Raw genomic sequence first — 26,082 nt, forward strand, 5'->3', positions numbered from 1 at the left:
TAAAATGTGTATTGGGCTTTAAACTTGCCTACTGGAATAGCAGTCATTGCCTATAAATACTATTCTTTTTATAGGCTTTAAAATATATTTGACATTTAAACAAGCTATCACCAAAAGTTTACATAAGTAGTTACTTTTAAAAGGAGTTTAAAAAGGTTCCCACATTTTCCTTGCACAGGTGCACTAGAATGCTCAAAATGGTACCTTTGAGGCCAGCTCTGAAAGGAAGATCATTAATCCTTTAGGCGGCTGTACAATCCCTATCTAACTCCTCATATTTGCAAAAATCACTGGTTACAGTCTTGGATAGTTCCATAAAGAACTGCTTCTATGTTCCTGACACATTCTTGGTTTAGTGTATTTGTTTCATTTATATGGTTTCTCCTGAGGGGTGCCAGTTACAGCATTATCTGAATGCTGCAGTCTTACATAAAATGTAAGACTCTTTTTTCCAGAGTCATTTATTTGAAGATGAGTTGTATATTAGTTGCTTTTGAGACATTATATTGATTTATGTTTTGTAGCAAGTTACTAACCAGTTGCTTTGTAATCACATGTTTGTTAAAAGATTTTAAGGATCATCAGTAGTATATGTCCCAGTTGTATACATAGTCTTTTAGCACTGTCCTCTGAGAGGTACTCTTTGGTCTTTTAATGTGTAGTAAAATGAAGTATTATAACAGATTTTTGGTGTTTTCAGGAGGAAAAGGATTATTAGACCTTCAGCCCCACTGGGTTTCTGCTCTAGCTTGGCCAGAAGAAGGGCCAGCTGCAACATGGACAGGCGACACACCAGAACTATTATTAGTAGGTCGTATGGATGGATCTCTTGGGCTTATTGAAGTTGTAGATGTTTCAACCATGCATCGAATAGAACTGGAGCATTGCTACAGAAAGGATGGTAGGTGACCATGCTGATATTTCTAAAGAAATGTTATAAGCTACAAATTTAGAATTTTGTGACCTATATTAAAATGCAGAGTATACTTCAGTTTTTTGAAGAACTATTCACATAATTCCAGTACTAGTGTTAACATGCCTCATAAACACAAGATAGGATTATTTTTGGCCAACAGTGTCTGTTAGAGCTGTGTCTACACCTGGATACTCTTTGCCCCATCCCTAGCTCTCCAACCCCAAAAGCGTAAAAGGTGGAGCAGCCTCTATTGTCCCTTTGTTCCTTATTATTCATGGCAGCAAAATGATGCCCCGGTACCACTTGGTCAGGCAATATCCAATGAAAGATTGTTTAAATGGGCATCAAATTGTATTAAATACAGCATCCAGCTTGATTAGAGCTCTTCCAATGAGAGTGCAGATTGGTGTACATTATACTATCTTGTGTATGTTGGACAGGACTTCATAATGCACTACCTTCGCATGAAAGAAAAGGCTTCTTCCTGACCTCAGCTGGTATGGCCAGATTCATCCTTAGCACCTTGGCCTCAGTGCATAGCCACCTCCTCCTCCAACCCACACCCCAGCACTGAGCTCTGCCTGGCACCACTCTTCATCACTAGTGCCCAAAAAGACAACCATGAAAAACAGCTCCCCAGCACTGGGCAAGAAACACCATGGGAAATCAGGCAAAGGATCCAGTGTGGGCCACATGTCCACACTGGAACCACATAGACCTCCCCAGTAGGGCCACTTAGCCCCCTCAAAGGATTTACTACCAACTTCTGGGAGCAGTAGGGGACCCAGACTTACATTGGGATTGACTCCTTCAAGACTTTCCCAATGCCTAGAGAGCAGAAGTCAGTGCCATCACGTCTGGTACCAAATGTGCACAGGAAGTGGCATGGCCCCCTATGAGGACAAGCCAGCTGTCAATGCTCCCTGAGGGCAGATGAGTGCCACCAATCTGTTGAGCTTAGCTCACCCTAGATCGCTAGCTCTGCATTCGCAGTCACCATGCTCTCAATGCAGTTGCCTCGGGGAAGGCTCTGGACTCTGTATTTCTGGCACTATTCACCCTCCTGTGGCTTTCTTCTCAGTATGAGTTCTGCCACCTACTTCATGGGAATGATCTCTGTCAGTACCAAGCTCTGACATCCTATTCAAACTGCTAGTCTCCAGCAGCCAGCAAGTGTTAATGGCTCCACAATAGCAACTGAAGGGGACTCCTCCAGCATGGAAAGACAGCTTAGCCCCTTGCCGAGGCTTCATCGGTACAATTGGGCATTGGAGGCATCAACTTCTACAGTTTGGTCGTGCAAGCAGAGCTAGTGGAGTGCATGGGGCATGCCTGTGATGCTGATGCTCTCTTCACACCACTTGTTGGCCATTGCCTTGGAGCAACATTGGTGGCACCAGTGGCACAAGGCTTGGTTTGGAAACTGCATCAGTGTCACCTGCGAACTTGCTGAGGGTGCAATCCAGGCCCCTGTCCAGGTCATTAATGAAGTTCTTGATCTGCACATCATGACAAGCACTCAAAGAAAAAAAGTTACCTACCTTTTTCACTCTTGTTCCTCAAGAGGTGTTTGTCATGTCCATTGTATTACCCACCCTCATGCTTCTCTGTCAGAGTTGCTAGCAAGGAGGAGAGGGCATGGGGCCAGTTGCACCAGATATACAAGTGCACGAGCATGGCACTCAAGGGAACAACACAGCTGACCCTACAGATACTGCTAAGGCAGAAATCTCAGACTGTGCACAGGAGCATGTGCACACCTAGAATGGAATGGGCGTGAGCAACACATCTCAAAAAATCACAGTTACGAAAAAGTAGGTAGCCATTTTTTCTAATAAGCTAAATGCAATGTGAATTGAACAGTTTATAATGTAATTTAATATATTTTACATGTGCTTATTGTTCCAATAGTGTCTGTTACATGCCTTGCCTGGTTCAGTGAAGACAGACCATTTGCAGTTGGCTATTCAGATGGAAAATTGCTGATGGGTACAAAGGAGCCAATTGAAAAAGGAGGAATTGTTCTAATTGATGCACATAAGGTAGAGTGTTAATTTTCTTGCAGGCTAATTCATGCCCTCCTAGTTTCTCATAGAGAATTCAAAATTTAAACTATAGTCCTCATTTCAAAATTGTTTATAAAAATTACTTAAGATAATAGCCCACTTCTTAAAGACGCCTCCTTTGTCCAGATGCTCGACATCCAGTCTGATATACATTTTAAACTGAAGTAAATTTAGAGGCCAAAAGAAGTCCAGCTGATTTGCTATAAAAAAGCAACAAGTATGGTTCCTCAAATATATTTTGTTTATACTGTGCGTTTCTGACCAAAAAAAAAATAGCTCTCAATGAACAACTGGACAAATTAAAAGTAACTTTACATATAAATCTGTTAAATTTTCTTTCTTAAATTTTCTTTCTTAAACTGTATTGTATAATTTATATGATTTTTTTTCTGAACTAAAAAAGTAATTGTAAAGTGTAAAATGTTTCTCAAAATACTTGGGTGGTGCACTGTAAGTCCTTGTTCTGGCCAACAGGTATCAGTCCATTGGCCAACGAAGCCCATAAATCATTGCAAAGAGACTTTCCCCTGGGGAAGAGCTAATTTAAATGTACCCTGGGCTGTTCCACTGTTCCCATTGTAAGGACCATGTGAGGCACAGGAGAGGACAGATTAGAAGCAAGAAGGGAAGTATCTTTAGTGTAACCCATAACCAGCCTAGGAATGGCTGCCATAAATTACAGAATTTTCCGGGCTGCTCTAACTTATGCCAAGATCCATTTTAGCCCTGATAGCATGCTGGAATCCAAGAATGAAAAGGTGGCACATAAAATCACCTTTGCTATGTCATCTAGGCTGCACCTTTTGTGCTGGATTTTTCAGGAGAAATAGCACAATATATATGACCCATTATCTACACGTTCAGGTATATTTTGTTTGTCATTTGAGTGATTTCATATTTAGGGCCCTGCTAAATTCATGACCATGAAAAACATGTCACAGACTATGAAATCTGGTCTTGTCCTGTGAAATCTTGTTGGTTGTGTGCTTTTAGCCTATACTGAACAGCAAGGGTGGGGAACCTAAGGCTGGGGACCAGATGAGGGGGCCAAAAGCAGCCCTGGCTTGCCTGGATCTGGCCCCCGAGGCTTAGGGCTCCTCCCCCTCCCCAGCATTGGAGATCCCTACAACGGCAATCCAGGCCTTCACTGTCTTCCCCTCCTCCTCCCCCCCATGGGGCTGGAACACACAAAATCTACTAGCCCGGGGCCCCCTAGGCTCTGGTGTGCGAAGGAAATGTGGGGAGTGCCTTTCTCCTTCTCAGTTGGTGGCCATGTCAGTTAGAATTGGCTTGGGTTTTTTTGCTTTTCACTTGTGTACAGCCCTCAACTGATTTTTCTGAGTTCCCCGCCCCTGCTATCCAGATTGCATGAGGGAGAATAGCATTTCTCGAACTGGGGGTCCTGACCCAAAAAGGAATTGCAAGGGGCCTCAGAGTTATTTTAGAAGGTTGTGCCACCCTCATTTCTGTGTTCCTTCAGAGTTGTGTGGTCAGAGAGCAGTGGCTGTTGGCCAGATGCCAAGCTATAAAAGGCAGCGCCAGCAGCAGTGCAGAAGTAAAGTTGACAAAACCATACTATGCTACCCTTTCTTTTGCGATGCTTCTTTCAGACCTCAGCAACCAGGAAGTTGTGGCTGCTGGCTGAAGGCCCAGCTCTGCATGCAGCACTGAAAAATTAAGGATGGCAATACCATACCATGCCATCCTTCTGTGCTGCTGCTGGCAATGGCTATGCCTTCGGAGCTAGGCTCCTGGCCAGCTGCTGCTGCTGCACCACCACTACCAGCAGCACATAAGTGTAACAGTACCACAACCCCCACCCCCTACAATAACTTTGCAACTGAGCCATAAACTCCTTTTTGGATCAAGACCCCTACAATTACAGTACTGTGAAATTTCAGATTTAAATAGTTGAAATCATTAAATTTATTATTTTTTAAATCTCATGACTGTGAAATTGACCAAAATGGGCTATGAATTTGGTAGGGTCCTTTTCATATTACAACTTCATCATTAAAAAGTTGTGCAAGCCTCTTAGGAGACTTTGAAAAACCTTCTGAAAAACATAATTTTGCCTATCATGCACTTTCTATGAGTCTTTGTAATGTTTCATGAAAACAAGATTTTTTGTTTTCTTGCCCTCATAGAACTGTGATAATCACCAGGTATGACTTCATTTGAGTTATAATTACAGCATCAAATCATCAACATAGTTCCTCTTTTGTAGTTTATACGACACTATATATACGAAGTTCAAGTGCTAAATACTTTAGTACTGAAAGTTTTGTTGTATGTATATGATCATATTTATAAGTCACATTATGAAGACACTGAATGCTGTAATCTTTTTGTCTGTTTGTTTGACTTCTTTAGGATACTATTGTTAGTGTGAAGTGGGATCCAACTGGTAAGATTCTCATGACATGTGCCAAAGAAGAAACCGTGAAACTCTGGAGATATGTAGGAGGATGCTGGAGGTGTTTGCATTCACTGTCCCATCCAGCTATTGTGAATAGTATTACCTGGTGCAACCTTCCAGGGAAAGGAGCCAAGTTGCAGCTGTTACTGGCTACGTATGTTAACTTTTTTGCTTTAATACTGCCTGGTTAGTGCTTAAAAGTCTCAGAGGGTAGCTGTGTTAGTCTGTAACTTTAAAATCAACTTTTAAAAATGAGTAGTCCTGTGGCAAAACCAACTTTTTCAGATGAGATCATCTTGATTGGTGAAAAAAAGGGGGTGGGGAGGACCCTCAGAATAAAAAGGAAGAGGGAGAAAAAAATTACCTGCCAGTTGTATCTAATGAAGTTAATTGAGTGGGCTGGAAGAGTCCCATACTTAGCTTTGGATGTCAATGGGGTGTTGAATATAAGGAAAGCTGGTGTTCTAATATGTTAACCAGTTCAAGTTTTTGTTCATACCAAGGGAGACAGTGTCAAATTTGCATGTGAAGGTGAATTCTGCACTCTCTCTGAAGTTGGCTTATTGAAATTCCTTTGTAGAAGAACGGCTTTTAAGTTCATTAATGACACTTAGGGCACAATAGTTGCAAGGGAGTAGTAGCTTAAATATGTAAATATTTAATGTGAAAAATAAGGTGAAAACCTATGGAGGATATTCCTAAATATTTTGAGCAGGAAAAAAATCATTGTCAATGTGTAGCTGGTTTTTAAAAATAAAAAGTAAATTAAAGAATATACTGGAATTTCAAATATTACAATGAAAACACATTTTTCCTTTTTCCATTCTCCTTAAAGCACTACTGAAACACTCACTGGAACAATCATTTCCTGAAACACTACTTCTCTAACTTCTTTTTAACTGTAGTAGTGCCAACAAAATATTTTTGGCAAAAATGTAAGAAAGTTAAATAAAGAAAAACGCACATTTTCGTTAGTGTTACTCCTAAATAACTTCTGCTATTGGCCTTTGTTTTTAAGCAGTTTATCTGTCTTAATCACTTTGTTCTAAATGTATATCCTAACAGAATGATATACTTTTAGCACATTTGTTGATTGGTGCTATATGTTAATAACTTCACTTGGTTTTCATTTGATTTATTCTGACTTTCTTCAGAGGATGCCAGAATGGCTTGGTATGTGTTTGGAGTGTTCCCCAGGACATGCCGATGGTACTACAGTCCAGCTCAAGCAGTGCAGAAGGATGGTGGGAACAGGAAACAAATGGCAAGGTAAAGACAATACCTCAAATGTTAAGAAATCCTAATTTAGTTATATCCATGGTTTTCTCCCACCAGTATAGAAAGGGGTGGGAGCAAGATCTATAAATAGCTGTATGGGTGGAGAGGGAGAGGAGAGAGATTTGAAAACCATTTTGTTTAAAAATATTTATTTTTTTAATTTATCTGTGCTTAGGCAGGCACAGGTGTTTCCAAGAGAGGAAATTGTTCTTGCTTCCATGCTCAGGGTCAAACTGATCTCCAGTATGTGGTATTGGGAAGGAATTTCTCCCTGGTCAGATTGGCTTTTAGAGTACAGGTCACTTGCCAGGATTATCTGGGTAAACTTCCACTCTGCAGAGATGGGGTATACGGGAAGGGAGGGGGAAGAGTGTGTGTGAGAGCAACAGAGAGAGATGGCTGCTAGAGAAATTTTAGAAACAGTGCTCTGCCTCTTATGACAGGAATTCATCTCAGTCACTCACCATATTTCAGACTGGAGTAGTTCTGTTGTGTGTCCCTTTCCTTGACCCCTACTCTGCAGAGATGGAGCACAAAGGCAGGGGGACACCCTGACTTCAGAATTCCCTCTCCCCCTTCTGTATAGCAAGTAGGAGGGTCATGGAACCAGGTTGGCTGCAAGACGGAACAAGAAGCAGGGAGGGATAGCTGAATACACACTGCCTACATGCTCTGCTAATCAACTGAGTAGGCCAGCTAGAAATGCTGGTGGGCCAGATCCAACCCACAGGCAGTATTTTGCCCATCCCTGTCAATTGGTTGTATCAGGTTGAGTTCTTCTATATGGCCTTTTTATGGTTCCTTATTCTTTCCTTGAGGATCAAAGAGGATTAATAATAATAATTCTTTCCTTGATAAAATCAAAGTAGTTGTACCAAGAAAATCTGTATACTGGTTGCAAAGAAGTCTAAAACTAAAACACTTTTTTTCCCCAAAAAAAAGTCTATGTATGTAGTCCAGGATATGTCATACTGATTAAATAATTTTCAGGATGGACACAGAAAAGCAGTAGATGCCAAGTGCATTTATCAGCTGAGAGGACATATTACTCCTGTTCGGACTGTGGCCTTCAGCTCTGATGGACTGGCATTAGTGTCTGGTGGGCTTGGTGGACTCATGAACCTTTGGTCTTTACGGGTAAGGTTGTCTCTGAGTAATATCTAGGGATAAGATTGTCATGGAATCCATGGATTCTAGAATGGCAGGGGGCACCCGGAGATCCTAGCCATCATAGGTGGCAGGGACATCTGGAAGTCAGCCCTTGCAGTCTTGGACTCTTTTCTCACTTGTTCATCCCCCGTCAGCTCTCGATCATATTATTTTTAGTAAAAGTTAGGTAGGTTAAGGGCTTTTTCAAAAAAATTTTTATTCCACACAAACTATCTCTGAGTTTTACTAAAAATAACGGTGACTAAAATCTTAACCTTAATTATATTTCTTAAAGTTTGTTAAAATAGATATGTTTAGATCAAAAACTAAAAGGGAATTTTATGTCGTCTTAGTTTTCTTTGGTAATACCTTATTAGAGTAATCCTACAGTAATTATTAGTCAATTATTAAAGTAAGCCTAGTCAATAATTAATACAAAATTTGGGGAAAAGATATTCGAATTCTAGCCCTGGCTTTTGCCATTGATGGATTATTTTCATGATCAAGTCATTTATGACTTTGTCAGTTTATGCTTTTGTTTCTCTTTTCTGGAAAAACAGGAATGATACTTGCAGTCTTCACAGGCAACTGAAAATATGTAATACACTTTAAAGATGTTATATCAATGATAATTTTAACTTTTAATAATCTTTTGTAAAATAAATGTGTTTCTCACTATCACATAGGATGCTATAATCATTTATTGAAATGTTTTAGACTAAGAGTGTTTGTTTATAGACCTACAGCATGATAAATTAACATTGAAATAACTAAATATATGTATGGATTAAAATATTTCTTGTTTTAGGATGGCTCTGTATTACAAAGTGTTGTGATTGGTTCTGGAGCTATTCAGACTGCAGTATGGATCCCTGATGTTGGAGTAGCTGCTTGCTCAAATAGATCAAAGGTATTATTGTTTATTAAGGTGCTGTTCTTTTGAATAAAATTTGTGAGTAGTAAGGGAAGGTTCTTATTACAAAAAGAAGCCCATTTACCCAAACATTTCTTTCTAACAAGCTGCTAGCATCTCTCTCTCCCTGTTCTGCTGAGATCATATTATCCACAGATTAAAAAAAGAGTTAAAAAACATAGTTTAAATATCAGACTTCATGTATGATAAAGGGAGGGATGAGGAAATTCATTTAAAAATATGCACCCACGTGAATGGTTTGTCATTTTGAAATTTATTCCATTTGTGAAGTGTCACCCCTCTTTATGGCAGATATATGAAATGTATTTGTCATAGAAAAAAAATATTTGTGGCCTATAATGGAAGTTGAAAACTACATTTTTCAGCTAGCTAAAACTGTTTGTTAATTTGACATTAATTTGCCAACAAATTCTTTTCAGGACTATGACACCATTATCCCTTTTGATCTTTAGCCCAATAGTTAGAACACTCACCTAGGATGTGGGAAACCTGAAATAAATTCCCTCCTCTGGTTCACGTGGATTTGAACTTGGTTCTCCCACACTGCAGGGGAGTGCCTACCAACTGGTCTATGAAATATTATGGTGTGGGGCTGTATTTATGGTGGGAGCCTGGAGGGAGGGGAGACAGACTTCTCAAGCTGCCCCTGCCCTAGTAGCTCACGTTGACTGGTTTCAACCAACAGCAGCTGCCTATTTGCAGGACAGGCAACATGTGAAGTGCCCCTCAACCCCTGGGCTCACAGCATTCAGTTTAGAGCAATAAACGTGACTCCTGCAGCTCCCCTGAGCATGTACAGGGGCTGGAAGGCAGGGACCCTGGCTAAGGAACCTGCTGGGTTACCGGCTGGGAGCCGGTTAGGGTCTCCCAGCCAGAGCCTATGTCTGGCACCAAAGCCCTTCCTTTCTTCCCTGAAACCTCTGCCCCCCATCTGCCCTCCTACCCCATGTAACTCAAACCTTCTACTCCCCTGCTCCAGCCCCCATACACCTTCCCAGACACTGAATCCCGTCCTACACTTGTCCTCAGGTCACAACCCCTTCTCAGACCTTGCACCCCAATCAACTATGCCTGCTCACAACCCAAATCCATGCACCCCCCCCTCCTGCACTCCTGCCCCAGGTCACAACTCCCTCCCAGGTCCTGCACCCGCTCCTCATCCCAGTCATGATCCCCTACATCACCCAAACTCCCTCCCAGGTCCCACAGCCCCAGTACCTTACCCGAAGCTCCCATCTGCAACCAACCTCCATCCCAGACCCCCGCACCATTAATATAATGGAAGAGTACAGCCCTCAGCCACTTATCAAATTCTTAGAGTGGCGCCCATCAAAAATAATTGCCCTCCCCTGTGTTAATGACTTAAAGTAAGAAAGAAAGATTCTTTTAACAGAATTTGTTTGAGTGTTGCAGATATCTATAACTCTGATTTTAATGATTTTTTAAAAAATCCCGTGTTTCTAATTAATACATGGTAAACTGTATTGCATTAAGGCCAGATCTTTGCTATCTGGTAGAATTCTGACTCTTCTAAGTCAGAAGCAGCAAGTACCAGGTGTAATGTTAGCTGTTTTGTAGCGTGAAACCTTATTCACAAGATCTTTGAAACACACATCTGTCTGTTAGAAAGGATGCCTGGGAGGGTGTGGAATCTCCCATCACTGGAGATATTTAAGAGCAGGTTAGACAGACACCTGTCAGGTATGATCAAGACCACAGCCTGGGGGGGGGCCACAAAATCCCCTAACCCTGGAATCACAGAAGAGTTATTCTGGCCTGAGGCCCTGAACCTCAGTCCTCCTCCCCTTTCCAGTGGGGCTGGAACACCAGGGGAGTGAGGTGTTTCAGTTGGGAGCCACATCAGTGAGGCTTGGGGGGTTTGGAATGGTTTGCTTCTCACTTGTTTGAACTCTGACTGACTTTTTTGTGATCCCCGACCCAAAAAAGGCCCCATCCCTCTCATAAATAAAGACAACATTGAAACCTTTTGTGTTGGATATAATATTTTCGAATAGTTTCGAAAGAACCCTGTAAGCCTCATTTTTTGAGGAATAAGGGTTCTTTTGAAAATAGACGGGGGGGGGGAGATTTGCGCGAAAACCCCCGTCTAGACTGCTTTTTTTCCCCCGAAAAAAACTCTTTCGATAAAGGGATTAGAAGAAGATATACAAATTCATGCCTGATTTGCATATCTTCTTTTGGAAGCTGCAGGTAGTCTAAACGTGCCCCCAGTTTCTCATGAGCACCAGATCTGACAGAGCCATCTTTCCCCCACTCCCACTCTAGAGAGGCAGCAGAGCGGCGGGTGAGGGGGGCAAGTGGGAGCTTTCAAGCCAGCTTCCCCCGTGTTTCAACTCCCACGGAGTCACTTTCCCCCCTGCGCTGCTGCTCTGAGAGAGGCAGCAGCGTGGAGGGGAGGGCAAGCAGGAACTGGTCTGCACAAGGAGCCAGTTCCACAGAGCCTCCTCCCCCCCACTCCTTACTGCTTCCCACAGAGGCAATGGGGGCAGGACCCAGTGCTCGGAGGGAGCCAGCTCCCCACGAGCACCAGCTTTGCAGAGCCACCTCCCCTGTCTTGGGGCCTCCTGCCGATAGGGGGGCAGATGCTGCGTGGCAGCAGCCCTTGTTCATAGTGGGCCTGGGTTCACTGCAGAGAGAGGCTGCTCCATGGGATACCGATGCAGCCTCTGTCCATCGGGGGCCTGGCTCACTGCAGATAGAAGCTGCTCCATGAGATGCCTGTCAGACCAGCTCCTGCCTGCCACCCGGCACTGCTGCCTCTGATAGAGAGGCAGCAACACATGGTGGCCAGGGACTCCCTGCCAATGGGCCCGGGAGCGCACTGGCTGTCGGCCCCACCCCCGGGGACCATTGAAAAATCATGTAACCAATAATATTTAATGCAGTTACACGATTATTAAATTAAATGACACCTAACATTCCTATCTCAAACTCCAGTCCTGATGCGTAATCTTCATTTTTCATTAGTTTATAATTTTTCCAAATTCTGACCGTTTGAGCTGAATTTGTACATCTTTTTTGTTTTTACATGCTACTAGATACAACCTCCCAGTTTGACAGTGAACTAGTGAGTCTGCCCTTTCAGTATAGTATTTTAGTTATGCACCAACTTCATACTAATTTCACTTAGACCACAATTCTCTAGTTTGTACATGAAAATGTCTTGTAGGACTGATTTAAAAAAAAAAATAGCGGGGTAGTCATGCATCTGACGAAGGGGTCTTTGCCCACAAAAGCTAATGCTTCAATAAATCTGTTAGTCTATAAGGTGCCACAGAACTCCTCGTCGCTTTTAAAAAAAAAAGTGTGTGCGCGCGCGTGCATGCGCACAGACTCATGGTCAGTAGGCCAGTAGCCCTGTCAAAGAAGGAAATTAGTTTGGGAATAATTTGTTCCTGCTATATTTTTCCCTACCCTCATTTTTGAAAATGGTTGAACCATTTTGGTTGACATTTTTCAAAAAAAAATTCAGCCTGAGGGTGACACCCACCATCGAGAACTTCAGCTGAAATGTCTAAACCAGGGCTACTCTCAACACATGCATATGGCCCACAGTCCATTTGCTTGTGGCCCACGGGTGGGAGCCACAACAAAAAAGTAGTCAATGTAACGGTCTGCTGTTGATATGAGTTTTAGTCGTTAAATTCCTGGACTTTCATTGCTCATTAAAAGTGCTATCATGTGGGTGGAAATTGGGTTAATATTGCATTTTAGTAATATCAACAGAACTGGCTTAAATTGGGCCTATGTGTTGTGTAGTCTTGCCTTAATCTTTGTATTCACGCCCATCAGTGTGAAAGACGCTATTTTCATACATGCAAATATATATGCAACCACACTTAAGTTGCGGTCCTCAGCATGTGTTGAGAGTATCATTGTGGCCCCCAGGGTTTCCAAAGTTGAGTAGCCCTGGTCTTAAGTATAGCAAAGTTATAAGAAAATGAAAATGCTTTAATAATGAGAAATACCAGGCAGCCTTAAAAACAGGTGCTACCAGCTCTCTTTATAATGCTTTCTAATAACAATAATTTTAAGTGCTATATAAATACAAAGATAATAAAGGTACATAATTTTTCTTTCCACTCAGCATTTTTACTTACTCACATTGATACTTTTAGGTGTTGATCAGGGTTGGGATGAAGACAAATCAGTGAGAGAAGTCAATTGATCTGAATAAGCATGTTTCTTGTATTTAATTTCTAGTATATAAAATTGTGATTGTATTGTTGAACAGGATGTGTTGGTGGTGAATTGCACATCAGAATGGATGTCTTCCAATCATGTCCTGGCAACATGCCGGACTGCATTGAAGCAACAGGGTGTTTTAGGATTAAATATGGCCCCTTGCATGAGGGCTTTCTTGGAACGTTTGCCAATAATGCTTCAGGAACAGTATGCCTATGAAAAGGTAAGAATAGTTGAATACGGAACATCAAACACTGACACATGTAACATGAGGTGGCAGTCTTGAATTACAGCTGTCAAACTTTTGATACAGTCAACAAAAAAACCTTTGTTGAAAGTTAATCCCACCTTTGGACATCATATTTACAGTTATCCTTTTGCATATTCTAGAAGATTTACATTTTTTCTCATGTCAGGCTGTTTCAACCTATTTTTGTCCCCTTCCACAAGATCCTGAACTCTTGTGGCCTTACATATGTATTTCAGCTATCCTAGAAATGTTCTGCTTTAACTCACTTTGACCTCACCACTACTGCATTGTTGTATTGCTTTAACTGCAACACTCGGATAAAGCAGCCTCAAATTGATACTTCTTTAGGTTGCTTTCTCCCCCTTCCCTACACACACTCAAAACCAGCCATCCAAAAAAAACCTCAGGAAGTTAGGCTCTTTCTCCCTTGTTTGTTTTAATTTTCCTGTGGTATCCACATGTTTTTCAAAATAGTCATTTGGAGGCCTAATTTGAATGCCCTCAAATATAGTGTTAAATTTGACCTTGTTATTTTCCATCTTCTTCTAGAATAATGAATGATAAGCCTAGGCAATTGCTCTCCTCTCTGCAAAAACAATTTGTTGCATATATACTAGAAGATTTACCTGGAGTTGCTCGGGTCCTTAACTCAGATTTTGTTTTTCCCTCATTTAAATCATTGTTCTGGTTGGAGCTAGGGATGAGGGGTTCAGTATGTAGATTGCCCCAAAGAGAGAAGACTAGCCCAGCCCTCACTCACCAAAGCAGCTATGGGCACAGCTGGGGGAGGGATTCATGTCCCCCAGCTGAGGCAGATACAGGTTAATTTGTCCCCTGTGTCCCCCAGCCAGAGTGAGAGATACAATGAACTGCAGTTTTTCCCTCACACCCTGACCTAAGGGGCATAGCCAGCAAAAGGGCATATGGAGGTGGGAAGCTTGGAGCTGGGGCTTGCCTGGTGATTGTCTCTTTTTTGTATGGTTTAATGAGAAGTAATCCCATGCCAGGCACATCCCATTTTCCAGGCACAACCTTCTGTTTCAAATAATGAATGAGAGCATAGTCTGGTACTTTGACAAATGGTCCAGGTTCATAGTGAAAATTATTAGAAAGGCATTTTCTGGGAAATTTTTTTCTACAGAAAGAGCTTTGAAGAATTGCTGTTTCTGAAGTGTTAAAAGAATACCATTAACTTGGTGTTGACATTGATTTTTTTTTTCCCCCTCTAGCCCCATGTGGTCTGTGGAGATCAGCTTGTTCATAGCCCTTATATGCAGTGTCTGGCTTCACTCGCTGTGGGGCTTCACCTAGATCAGCTTTTGTGTAATCCACCAGTACCACCTCATTACCAGAGTTACCTCCCTGATCCCTCAGCTTGGAATCCTACAGAGTGGGCCTGGTTAGAATGTTTTTCTACTACGATAAAAGCTGCTGAAGCACTGGCCAAAGGAGTCCAATTTCCAGAATCCTTTACTGTTCCAGATCTGGAGCCTGTACCAGAGGATGAGCTTATGCTTCTAATGGTAATATGGACTACATTCTGCCAGTAGTATTTCCCTGTGCAGCTAATCTACTCCCTCTGTGTGTACTCAGTCATATCTATTTGTTTTACTATCTACAGTAAGTTTTTGTTAGTTGTCTTAGCCTGCAGAATTAACACGGAAAAGTGAGCTGGACTAATCACAAATCAACAGAATTAATGAAGTTCCATTTGCAGAATCAATATTGTTGCATAAACCAGAGAGAACTTGGGTTGGCTTTGACAGTCCAAGGGACAGCTTTCAGGGCTGATAATTCATTCTTTTTTTTAAAAACACATGGAGAAAATGTTAAATGGAGTTGTTGAAAGGCAATGGCACCCTATTATGCCATTTTTAAAGTAGCTTTTCAGAGTAGTTCCATTTGCAGAATATCTGTTTTCTTTCTTACCTTAAGCTATTAACACCTATGTAAACTTTGTTTGAAATGTAATCATGCAGATGTCATGACCTAGGCCTTTTGTTCCAGTATTCAAAGCAGCCTAAAAGCTTTTAACCCATCTGAAATTTTGGTGCCACCTTATACAGCCTGTCCCAGCCCAAGAGAGAGTCCTATGTCTGCAGCTCAACTAAGGTGCTGTGCTGAGATGCACAGAGTTTGACTCTTGCTGCCTGATGGAAGCAAGTTAAGACACCCCAGACAAACTCCCCTCTGTCTCCACCTCACTGCACAGACAGCAGCACCGACCCTCCCGCTCGTTTCCCCATCTATCCCTTTCAATCATCCCCCTCCGCCCCGTCCCAGTCCATGTGGGAGCTAGGATAGAATCTTGCCTCTCGGAGTTGCAGACATTTGCAGCTATAGCCCAGCTGAGAGTCAAGACAGGAGAACACACCACAAACAACTCCCCACCACCACCTCACCACCAGCAGCACCCACTCACCCCTTATTCCCCCTCACTTACCCCATGCAGTCTGCTAGCCCAGGAAGCTAGAGGAGAGTGCTGGGTTTCTTCACTGGAAGCTGCAGGCAATCCCAACTGCTATAATCAGACCTCTGTAATCAAACTTCTCTCTAAGACACTCAGCTGGGAGACTGCAGACTCCAAACTCCCCTTTCCTCTGGCCCCTTCCCGTGTTACTCTGTCCCTTCCTCCTCCTCATGTCCCCTTCCCTACCAGTGTGCCCATTGTCTGGAGCTGCTTCTGCTGAGTGAGTGCCCTTCCCCAGCCAGGAACCTCTCTGCGTGGCAGCCCGAAGCCTTACAGGGAACTTGGGTTGGAACCTCAGCGACTCCCTGATTTTCACACCTCAAGCTCTTATATAGTTTTCTTATTTTATTTCCTTACTTTCTGTTTTTATTTTTATTATTTTATTATTATTTTTTTAAAAAACGAATTTGAACCCTTGTGCCTTTTGCCGCCTCCGTTGGAGCCCAGCAATAAACATGTCAGGCTCCCTGGGATTCAAACATTGCATGTCTTGCAGATTGCCTATCCTGATTTTGGATGGATATTCATAGTGCATCCATTGTGCGAGTGAGGCATACACCCCACAGAAGTGTAAAACGTTGTCAGAAGGGTCCCTAAAACCCAGAGCTGAATGACTAAACAACCGAAGCTGCACAAGTGAGCAGCTGAACAACTGAAAAGTTTCTTAATGGAGAAATCTCTCAAGCCAGCTTCAGATCTAGAGTCCAGATCTCCTCCATGAAAGACTTCTCCAGCAGTGGTCTCAGACCAAGGATGTCATCCATCTCCAGAATCCAAGCAGCCTACAAAACATAGTCTCCCAACTGCTGAGAGAGAACAAGTAAAGAGAACCTTTCTGCTAGCAAGAAAGCATCCCCGATACTGTCTGTACCGTCTGCCTTGGATCAAGAGGCACTGGGAACATCAGGCACACAGATATCCTGAGGGGGTAAAGACTAAAGACGGGCAAGATCCTACTTTGGGTATATGAGCAAAGAGACAAGCTTCTAGCTCAGGATCATCAGCACTGAAAAAGTTGGCACCAGCTTCCTCTAAGGCGCCGTCACTATCTGCAGTTGCACAAATCCCCAGCACCACTGAAACAGACAGTGCCTACCTTGGCACTGACGTTTGTGGTACTGCCACCATTTACCACACATGCAAGTTAACATTAATCTTAGTACCAGGAGCACCTGTTGCTTGATACTGATACCACCGTTCACTCAGCCCTACCTTGGTCACTGGATAGCTCATCACCACCATTCTCATCTCATGAGGAAGAGGAAGGTAGAGGCAACACCATGCACCCCACGGCACTCCTCCTCGAAGCAACCTCACCAGACCTCATCTTTTCCATCTCACCTGTGGCAGCCTTCCCAAGGAATGCCCCCACCATCCACTTTGCCATTCTGGGGCTCTTGGGCACAATATAGAGCTCAACTCCAGGCTACTCCCAATCCCACATTACCTCCCACTACTCAGTCACTGTCTCCATCTGCTCCTTCTCATGTTGAAAGACCAGGACAAGCTGGATGACATACCTGAACAAAAAAGCTTGTTATATACACACATCTCATCCTCCTTCTCACACTAAACCATAATGCCCCCAACCACTAACTACTGGGGATGATTTTAAATAGTTTCTAAGAGGGTGGTACACTCCCTAGACATTTCTTCGACTGAGTTACCAGGGACCCAACACAAACTTACAGATATGATTTGTGCATCCCTGTCCAGAAAAGCATCTCTCCCCATCAATGAGGCCATTATGGATCCCATCAGAGTAATGTGGTAGAGATATCTGTCATGATCCCACTAGCTTCCATGAGGGCAGATAATAAATATGTCTCAGCCAATGGGGCAGAATTTTTGTTCACCCACCCATCTTCTGATTCTCTTATAGATGAGGCTGTGTACCACGGGAACAAGCAAATACAGTTTAAATCAACTCCATCTGACACAGACTTGGAAGTCTATATATCTTTGGGAGGAAATCCTATTCCACAGCCTCCTTCCAGTTCCAGTGACCTATACAGTGCTCTTTGCAAAATATACATACAGTCTGTTTGATAACATGAAAACTTTTATTGACAAACTGAGAGGATTCTTGGGAACAATACAGGGCCAGCATTGCTGAGGACTTTCTCATAGTGAAGATAGTATTGCAGGCCTCCTTGGACTTGGCGGACACAGCAACTCTATCCTTGGCCACGGCTATGGTGATGTGCTGTATCTTCTGGCTCCATCTTTCAGGCTTCCCTGAAGAGGTGCAAAATACAGATGAGGAATCTTCCCTTTGAAGGACAGAAGCTATTTGTAGAATCCACCGATGCATCCCTACATTTACTAAAGGATTCTCATTCCTTGCTGAAAATCCTAGGCATGTACATCCATCAACTAAAGAAAAAACAGGGAACGTATTACACCCAACATATCTGTTCACAGGCACAAAGGGCGTATGACCAACGCCAGAGACGAAGGCAACCACAATGGCACTAGACCCCATAACAGAAATCTTCATTCCAATCTTCTATCTCAAAGCAATCATTTTTGAAATCTTGGTCAAGACCTCTTTCATTAACTCAGCACACTGAAAAAATGGTAGGCTGTAAACACCAGCTGTTACCATAATAACCCATCTGGTGCAACTTTACCTCACATGGATGGGTTTTGGACATAGTCCTCAGAGGGTACTCCATCCCATATACCTCTATCCCACATACTCATCTACCTTTGCAGTCCCTCTTCAGGGACCATTCCCACAAGACCCTGTTGCAAGAGGAAGTTGCTCACCTCAACACAGGGAAATGAGGTTTTTATTCCTGCTATTTTCTTACACCAAAAATATGGGTATTGGGGTATTTTTTTTTACACAAATCCTGGATTTGTGTCAACTGAACAAATTCCTTCACCACCAACATTTCATAATGGTTACACTGACAACAGGGAGATTGGCTGTCATCCTTTGAACTTCAGGAAGCATATTTTCATAGAACCATACACCCTGCACACAGGAAACTCCTCTGTTTTATGCTTAGGCAATCAGCATCAATATTGAGTCCTACCTTTAGGCACAGTGCCAAGAATCTTCCCCAAAATCATCATAGTTGCAGCCACCCAATTATGCAAATCGGGCAGCAAAATATCCCCATACCTAGATGATTGTCTAATAGTGGTATCATCCCTCCAAGAGTCAACATCATCCTTACAGTGCAATTAATGAACACCATAGGATATCAGAGGTCCCAAAGGTACCAGAAGTCCCATCTCATCCTGACTCAAAAGCTGGACTTTATCGGTGCACAACTGGACACGTTACAAACCAGGGCAGAGCTTCCCCAACCACATTCCCAAGCTTTAATCAACCTAATTGTGACCATCATGCAAAACAATATTTTCACAGACGATATGGCATGGATGTACTATATAAACTGCCACGGCATAGCACAATCATCTATTATTCATGGAAACTGTACGTTTTTGGATATGGTGCATAGCCAACCTATAAATATCTCTGCAATATATCTTCCCAGGAAGTAGACCATTGTGGAGAGTTTCAGAAGATACTTCCACCAGAATCACTAGTGGCAGTTGAACTCACACATAGGACAAGAAATAATGGGCTTAAACTGCAGCATGGGAGGTTTAGGTTGGACATTAGAAAAAATGTCCTAACTTTCAGGGTGGTTAAACACTGAAACAAGTTGCCTAAGGAGGTTGTGGAATCTCCATCTCTGGAGATATTTAAGAACAGTTTGGATAGACATCTATCAGGGATGGTAAGGTGCTTGGTCCTGCTGTGAGGACAGGGGACTGAACTCAGTGACCTCTCAAGGTCCCTTCCAGTTCTAGTATTCTATGATTCTATATTAAATACCATATTTCAACAAGGGAGATTTTCTAGCTACAGACCTCTTCACAACTGCCAACACCACCAAATACCCAGTACACTGCTTCTGAATGGGCCTGGGCAAATGCTCATTGGGAGACATCAGATGGGATGCTCCCCTCTTCTATGCATTCCTCCCACACCTCTCATCCACTGAGTTCTCTACAGAATACAGCAAGACAATGCACATGTCGTCTTAATGGCATCTGTATGAGCCAGATACGTCTGGTTTCCATACTCAACCCAACTGTCAGTGTACCCTCTACATCTACCACAAATTCCTCACCTACTCTCCCAGGACAGGGCAGACTTCTCCACCCACAAGTCACAGTCCATCAACTCAGAACTTGGCTCCTCCAGGGCTAGTAAGACTTGAATAACAATGTTCAGAAGAAGTACAATCAATCCCAATCAGTGGTTGCAAACCCAATACCCAAAAATTTTGATGAATTATGGCACCGTTTCCACATTTAGTGTGTGTGCATTACAGACCCTGTCACTTTGCTCAGTCTCATTACCACCAAGGATTTTGGATTATATACTAAACCTCAAACAGTAAGATCTTGCTAATAGCTCAGTAACAGTATACTTAGCAGCCATCTCTGAGGCATCAAAAAATCGAATACACCTCATATGCACATACAACCACAAAGTGCTTCATGTAAGGATGGAGCAACACTTTCCCACCAGTAAAACAAGCTACTACAATGTGGGACCTTAATGTGGTACTTTGCATGCTTATGGACAAACCATTCGAGCCTCTAGCCATATGCTCCGTCTTACACCTCTCAATGAAGGAATCCTTCCTCAGTGCAATTTCTACACCAGAAGAGTAGAACTGAGCTAGCTGCTCTCGTGGCAGATCCCCCCATATGTTATTTCCAAAAAAGTCATACTATGATTCCACCCCAAATTTCTCCCTAAGATAGTATCACCCTTCCACTTAAATCAGTCCATTTACTTACCTGTATTTTTCCCAAAGCTACACATGGACAACTCCCTTGGTTTCACTTAGAGAGAACAAGGACATTCAGAAAATCCCCACAACTAGTTCTCTCCACTGCTGAACGATCCAAAGGAGAACCCATGTTCAAACAAAGACTCTCTAATTGAATTTTACAATTCATACACTGGTGCTATGAAATTAACAATATTCCTCCTCCTCAAAAGGTCTGCATACATTCTACTTGAGCCATTTCCACATCCTGGGCGAAGTTTGGACAGTCCATATTAGCAGTGGCGCACATACATCGCAAACCCCCACTTTCTACAATATACTGCTGTATAGTCATCTAATGTCGGATGCTACTCGAAGAAGAGAGGGTCTCTCACCTTGTGCAGTCACTGAGGTTCTTTGAGGTGGTTGTCCCTCTCGGTGCTCCATGGCCCTCCCTCATTCCCTTTGCTTTGGATCATTCTCAGTCGGGTAGAGAAGGAACTGAGGGACAGTTGACGGTGCATGGCGGTCAGCCTCTCTCATGTGCCGCCAACACCACTTATGCTGATACTAATGCTAAAAATCTCTTAACTATAAGTGCAGGGTGCCAAAATACCTAATCTAGAGCTCCCACAAGGACAACCATCTCAACTTCACTCATTGCACAAGGTGAGTAACGCTTTTTACCATAAGTGGGTTTAGACACTGATGAGTCAGAATTTTTTCTTAGGATAACAATAATAAATGTTAGATTGAAAAAAGTAAGTCAACCCCCAGAAGACAACAGTGTGTCAAGTTTACATGACTAATACTGAGTAAGATTGAATTTATAAAAATAATTTATACATAATTTTCTTTTATTCACAGTTAATCTGTTTTACATTTATGTTCAAAAGCAGTTTATTCAGTAATAGATTCCTATAACTGATTTTCATTAAGGAAAAGGCTTGTTGTTTGATGGAAAATCAATATTATTAACTGAAAAAATAATATACAAATTGTGGGCTGTCTCTAATATACCTGTTATTAAATCATTTAGGATAACAGTAAATGGATTAATGGTATGGATGAACAGATTATGGCTTGGGCAACTTCAAGGCCTGAGGTTAGTAACATTGATTATATTGAATGTAAAGTATTAAAATTATCAAAATTATCAAGTACTTTTTTACGCTGTTTCATAGGATTGGCACCTTGGCGGCAAATGTGATGTGTATCTGTGGGGAGCAGGACGCCATGGGCAGCTAGCAGAGGCTGGTAGAAATGTCATGATACCAGTAGCAGCACCTTCATTCTCACAGGCTCAACAGGTAATAGTGTTAGGAGAGATTTACATTTTATTCTTCACAAATTACCTTATTTTCTGTTGTACAAAATAGCCATCAAGCTCCCATTTGGGCTTGGTGCTAATTTTTAAAAAAATAGAACCCTAAACCTATAATGTACTTATCCCCAGTTATGGAAGTTTTATCCGGTTTCTCCTTGTTCTTGTCAATTTCACACCAAGAAACTGTTCAAAAACTGACAAAATTATTTCTTAGGATTAGAGAGAGTATAATATAAAAATATCTGTACAGTTTTGATGTAATCCTAGTTGCAAGATTATTTGCTGAAATAATTTGTTGCTGGAGCACCAGGTGAAATAATGAGTCAATCAAATTACTGCAAGAAATATACTGAAAGTGTCACTAGAGAACATGCTACCAAACCAAATAGATTTGCAGAGAAAGGGAGAATCTTTTTATAGCTAGTTCATGAAGAGAGCTTTTTGTTTGTAGTGCCATTTTTTGATCTCCAGGGGCTCACTTCATCCAAAACTCTCAATAAAAGAATTTTATTATGATGTGATTGTGTGGGAAAAGCCCTTTAGTTTACAACACATTTTTCTGCTAAATTCAGAATTAATGAAATCACAGATGATTAAATTAAGAAATATGTTGTTGGTCTCCCAAACTTATTTCTGTAGTGAAATGCTTTATGGTTTCAATTCAGGTTATGAATAAAGACAAAATTAGCACAATTTAATTTCTTTCTTTAACCAGGTTATTTGTGGTCAGAACTGTACCTTTGTCATTCAAGCGAACGGTACAGTTTTGGCTTGTGGAGAAGGGAGTTATGGCCGTTTGGGCCAAGGAAATTCTGATGATCTTCATGTTTTAACTGTTATTTCAGCACTTCAAGGTAAAGTTGTCTTAATTTTTTATTTTAGTTCTGTTAGTAAGGCAGAAGTTCACATTTCAAAAATTAAAAGGACAATTGTCTATGTTAAGTCTTTGCAGATTTACTGAATAAAATAATTTATTTACTCTCTTTATTGAAGATCTTATATTAATGTTATTTGGACAAATAATTAGATTTTTGCATCTCATTTATTCAAGCTGTAATTAGCAATGGTTTTAAACTCCATTATTCATCATTTTTTTAAGTAGGACTGAAAAATGAAATACACTTATGTAACTGAACGCCTAAACAAACTTTATTTTTGCAGAGTTCAGCATAAATTACATTTTAGTTACAATACATTGGCATGTGGATTTGGGCAGTGCTTTCAAGAAGAGGACTTTGTGTCACATAACTTGATTGACACAAATACAAGATAATGAATAAATAATTCCTTAGAAAACGTTATCCGCTAATAGCACAGATACTATATAATTTTGACTGGATTTTAGGCAATAAAAAGTAAATTTATCACAACAGCACTTTGTCCACATAGAAGAACACAGTAGCAACATTGAAGAGAGCTTTAATAGCATTTGGACTGCTGGTGTCCATCATGTTTGAAATTTTGGAAAAAGTAATACATGGGTTAAAAAACATGGTCAAAGGACAGGTACTTAAAACCAAGTGACTTATGCTCATTTCCTATATAATTTTTTCTCTCTAAGTTTTAATTTATATCAAAATGTAGTTCTAAAAACATTTTCCAGATATTATCAAAGGTCTGCTGGTACTCTCTTGTATCATTAAATCCTGTTTTCCATAATTTGCTAAATATGGCTTAATGTTTCCATAACAGATAATACAGCCTAAAGGTAATACAGTCACAAACTTTGTTTCATTTTTAAATGGGGGTTACGTACTACATAAATTAAATTGGACTTTTGGAGCTTAGTGTGGCATTATAGTCCTTAATAATTATGAGTACCTTTTTGTTTGGGTAAGTTAGGAGGATTTGAAAACCAGTGGCAGACCAGAATTGCTACTTGTACAGGAGAGGACAGCGAAAAGTTTCTTAGAGCAGCAGTAAAAGAGAGACTGTGTATGGAGTTGTATATACAGAGCTGATTCCATTGTAATTGTTATGGATATTTTAAACAATGCAACAGAATAGAATTTATATTTCTAACGTATTCTGGTTTTGTTTTTCATTTTGTTAAAGGTTTTGTTGTAACACAGCTAGTGACCTCTTGTGGATCTGATGGACATTCCATGGCTTTAACAGAAAGTGGCGAGGTCTTCAGTTGGGGAGATGGAGATTATGGTAAACTTGGCCATGGGAACAGTGACAGACAGCGCAGACCCAGACAAATAGAGGCCTTACAAGGAGAAGAAGTGGCACAGGTTCATATTATTCACCTATTAAATGTAGACGTGATAGTTGCTGCTAGGAACATTAGGTAGAGCTCATTGTAAAATGCTGATGGGCAAGTGAATGGCTCCCGTGAGATGGCTCCCAAGTGGATTGACAGGTTGATGGTGGAGCCTTTTTCTTCAATGCCAAAAAATGAATTCAGCACAAGTTAGGAATGAATGAAAGAAGTCATCAGCTGATAGCACTCTTCCAGCTTAGAATGTCAAGAGCTCAAAACTCGCCATTGTGTTTAACACTAATTGTATCTCGATTGTACTGTGAATTGTCTCAAGAAGTCTGAACATTTGAATGAGAATTTGAAACTGAAATATTTTCACAATACTAGTGGGGAAGGGTTAAAGTCTAGTTGGACTAGTAGAGTAGCATTGGTGAAGTTTCCATTGCTCCCGTCTGAGCTGCACCTTTCAGTCTCTAGGGCTCCTGCAGGTATTTAGCCTTAGAATAATAGAATCATAGGGTTGGAAGAGACATCAGGAGGCCTTTGAGTCCATCCCCCTGTGCAAAGCAGGACCAACCCCAAATACATCTTTCCAGCCAGGCTTTGTCAAGCCCTGGAGGTTAGCATTCCCAAGCAAATTCTTTCTAAGAAGACCCAGTCCTGGCACACTGGGTATTAATGGAATGCTCAAGGAACATAAGGCTGTTGCAAAGCAGCTAAATGAATTATTTGCATTGGTCTTCATTGCTAAGGAGGTGAGGGAGACTCCCATACTTCAACCATTCTGAGGAACTGTTTCAGATTGAGAAGTCAGTAGAGGAGATTTGGAACAAATGGATAAATTGAATAGTAATAAGTCATCAGGACCACATCATATTCACCAAAGAGTTCTGAAAGAACTCGTGTGAAATTACATAACTATTACTAGTAATATGTAATTTACCACTTAAATTAGCCTATCTAGCAGATAACTGGCAGATCACTAATGTGATGGCCATTTTTTAAAAAGCCTCGAGAGGTGATCCTCACAATTACAGGGCAGTAAGCCTGACTTCAGTACCAGTCATATTGGTGTAACCTATCATAAAGAACAGAATGTTGGAAAGAGTCGATATGGATTTTATAAATGAAAAACATGCCTCGTCAAACTATTCAAATTATGTAAGAGTATCAACAAATATATGGACAATGGTGATCCAGTGGATATAGCATACTTGGATTTTCAGAAAGTCTTTGACAAGTTCCCTCACCAGAAGCTCTTAAGCAAAGGTAGTCTTGAGATAAGAAGGAAGGTCCGCTAATAAATCAGTAAGTTGTTAAAAGAAAAGAGAAAGGGGGAATAAAGTTTTTACAGTGGAGAGTAGCAGGATCCCAAGAGATTTGTAGTGTGACCAATGCAGTTCATCATAGTCATAAATAATCTGGAAAAGAGCCTCATTAGTAAGGAGGCAAAGTTTGCACACTATACAACATTTCTAAAGATAGTTAAGTCCAAAGCAGATTGTGACTGGGTGACTTGGAAACAAAATAGATGAAATTCGGCACTGATAAATGTAAAGAAATACACATTGGAAAACAGAGACCCAACTATATTTACAAAATGATGGCCTCAATTGATTGTTATCACTCAGGGAAGAGATCTTGGAGACATCTTCTAAAAATATCTGCTCACTGTGCAGGAACAATTAAAAAAGCTGTCTCAATGTTAGGAAAAGTATAAATAATAAGATGGAAAATATTGTAGTGCCACTGTATAAATCCATGCTCTCTCTGCACTTTGATAATAATACTATGTGGGGAAAAATACAGAAGAAGGCTATTAAAAGGATTAGAGATAGGGAACAGCTTCCATATAAGGAAAGATTTAAAAACTGCCTGTTCACCTTGGAAGAGAGATAACTGAGGTGATGGGAGGGGGTGGGGGATATGATTGTGATGCATACAGTTATGAGACTGCATGGAGAAAGTTGAATAGTGAAATGTTATTTTACCCTTCTCACAAGAACCAATTAAATTGATAGGAAGAAGGTTTAATACAAAAACAAAAACTCTCCAC

General features: G+C 41.3%; 1 protein-coding gene across 8 annotated transcripts in view; it reads left to right on the forward strand.

The window, feature by feature from the left end:
* Positions 1–26,082, forward strand: part of HERC1 (HECT and RLD domain containing E3 ubiquitin protein ligase family member 1) — a 215,408-nt gene that overhangs the window by 175,312 nt on the left and 14,014 nt on the right. For all 8 annotated transcript variants that reach the window (XM_075897632.1, XM_075897638.1, XM_075897635.1 and 5 more), the window contains 12 exons: positions 701–901; positions 2,828–2,958; positions 5,356–5,555; positions 6,556–6,670; positions 7,670–7,816; positions 8,637–8,738; positions 13,018–13,191; positions 14,448–14,741; positions 21,533–21,598; positions 21,678–21,803; positions 22,536–22,674; positions 23,876–24,057. In XM_075897632.1, the coding sequence (XP_075753747.1) occupies positions 701–901; positions 2,828–2,958; positions 5,356–5,555; positions 6,556–6,670; positions 7,670–7,816; positions 8,637–8,738; positions 13,018–13,191; positions 14,448–14,741; positions 21,533–21,598; positions 21,678–21,803; positions 22,536–22,674; positions 23,876–24,057 (1,877 nt within the window). The remainder of the gene's footprint in view (positions 1–700; positions 902–2,827; positions 2,959–5,355; positions 5,556–6,555; positions 6,671–7,669; positions 7,817–8,636; positions 8,739–13,017; positions 13,192–14,447; positions 14,742–21,532; positions 21,599–21,677; positions 21,804–22,535; positions 22,675–23,875; positions 24,058–26,082) is intronic.

The sequence above is a fragment of the Pelodiscus sinensis genome, chromosome 14, assembly GCF_049634645.1.
Source record: "Pelodiscus sinensis isolate JC-2024 chromosome 14, ASM4963464v1, whole genome shotgun sequence".
NCBI classification, from domain to species: Eukaryota; Metazoa; Chordata; order Testudines; family Trionychidae; genus Pelodiscus; species Pelodiscus sinensis.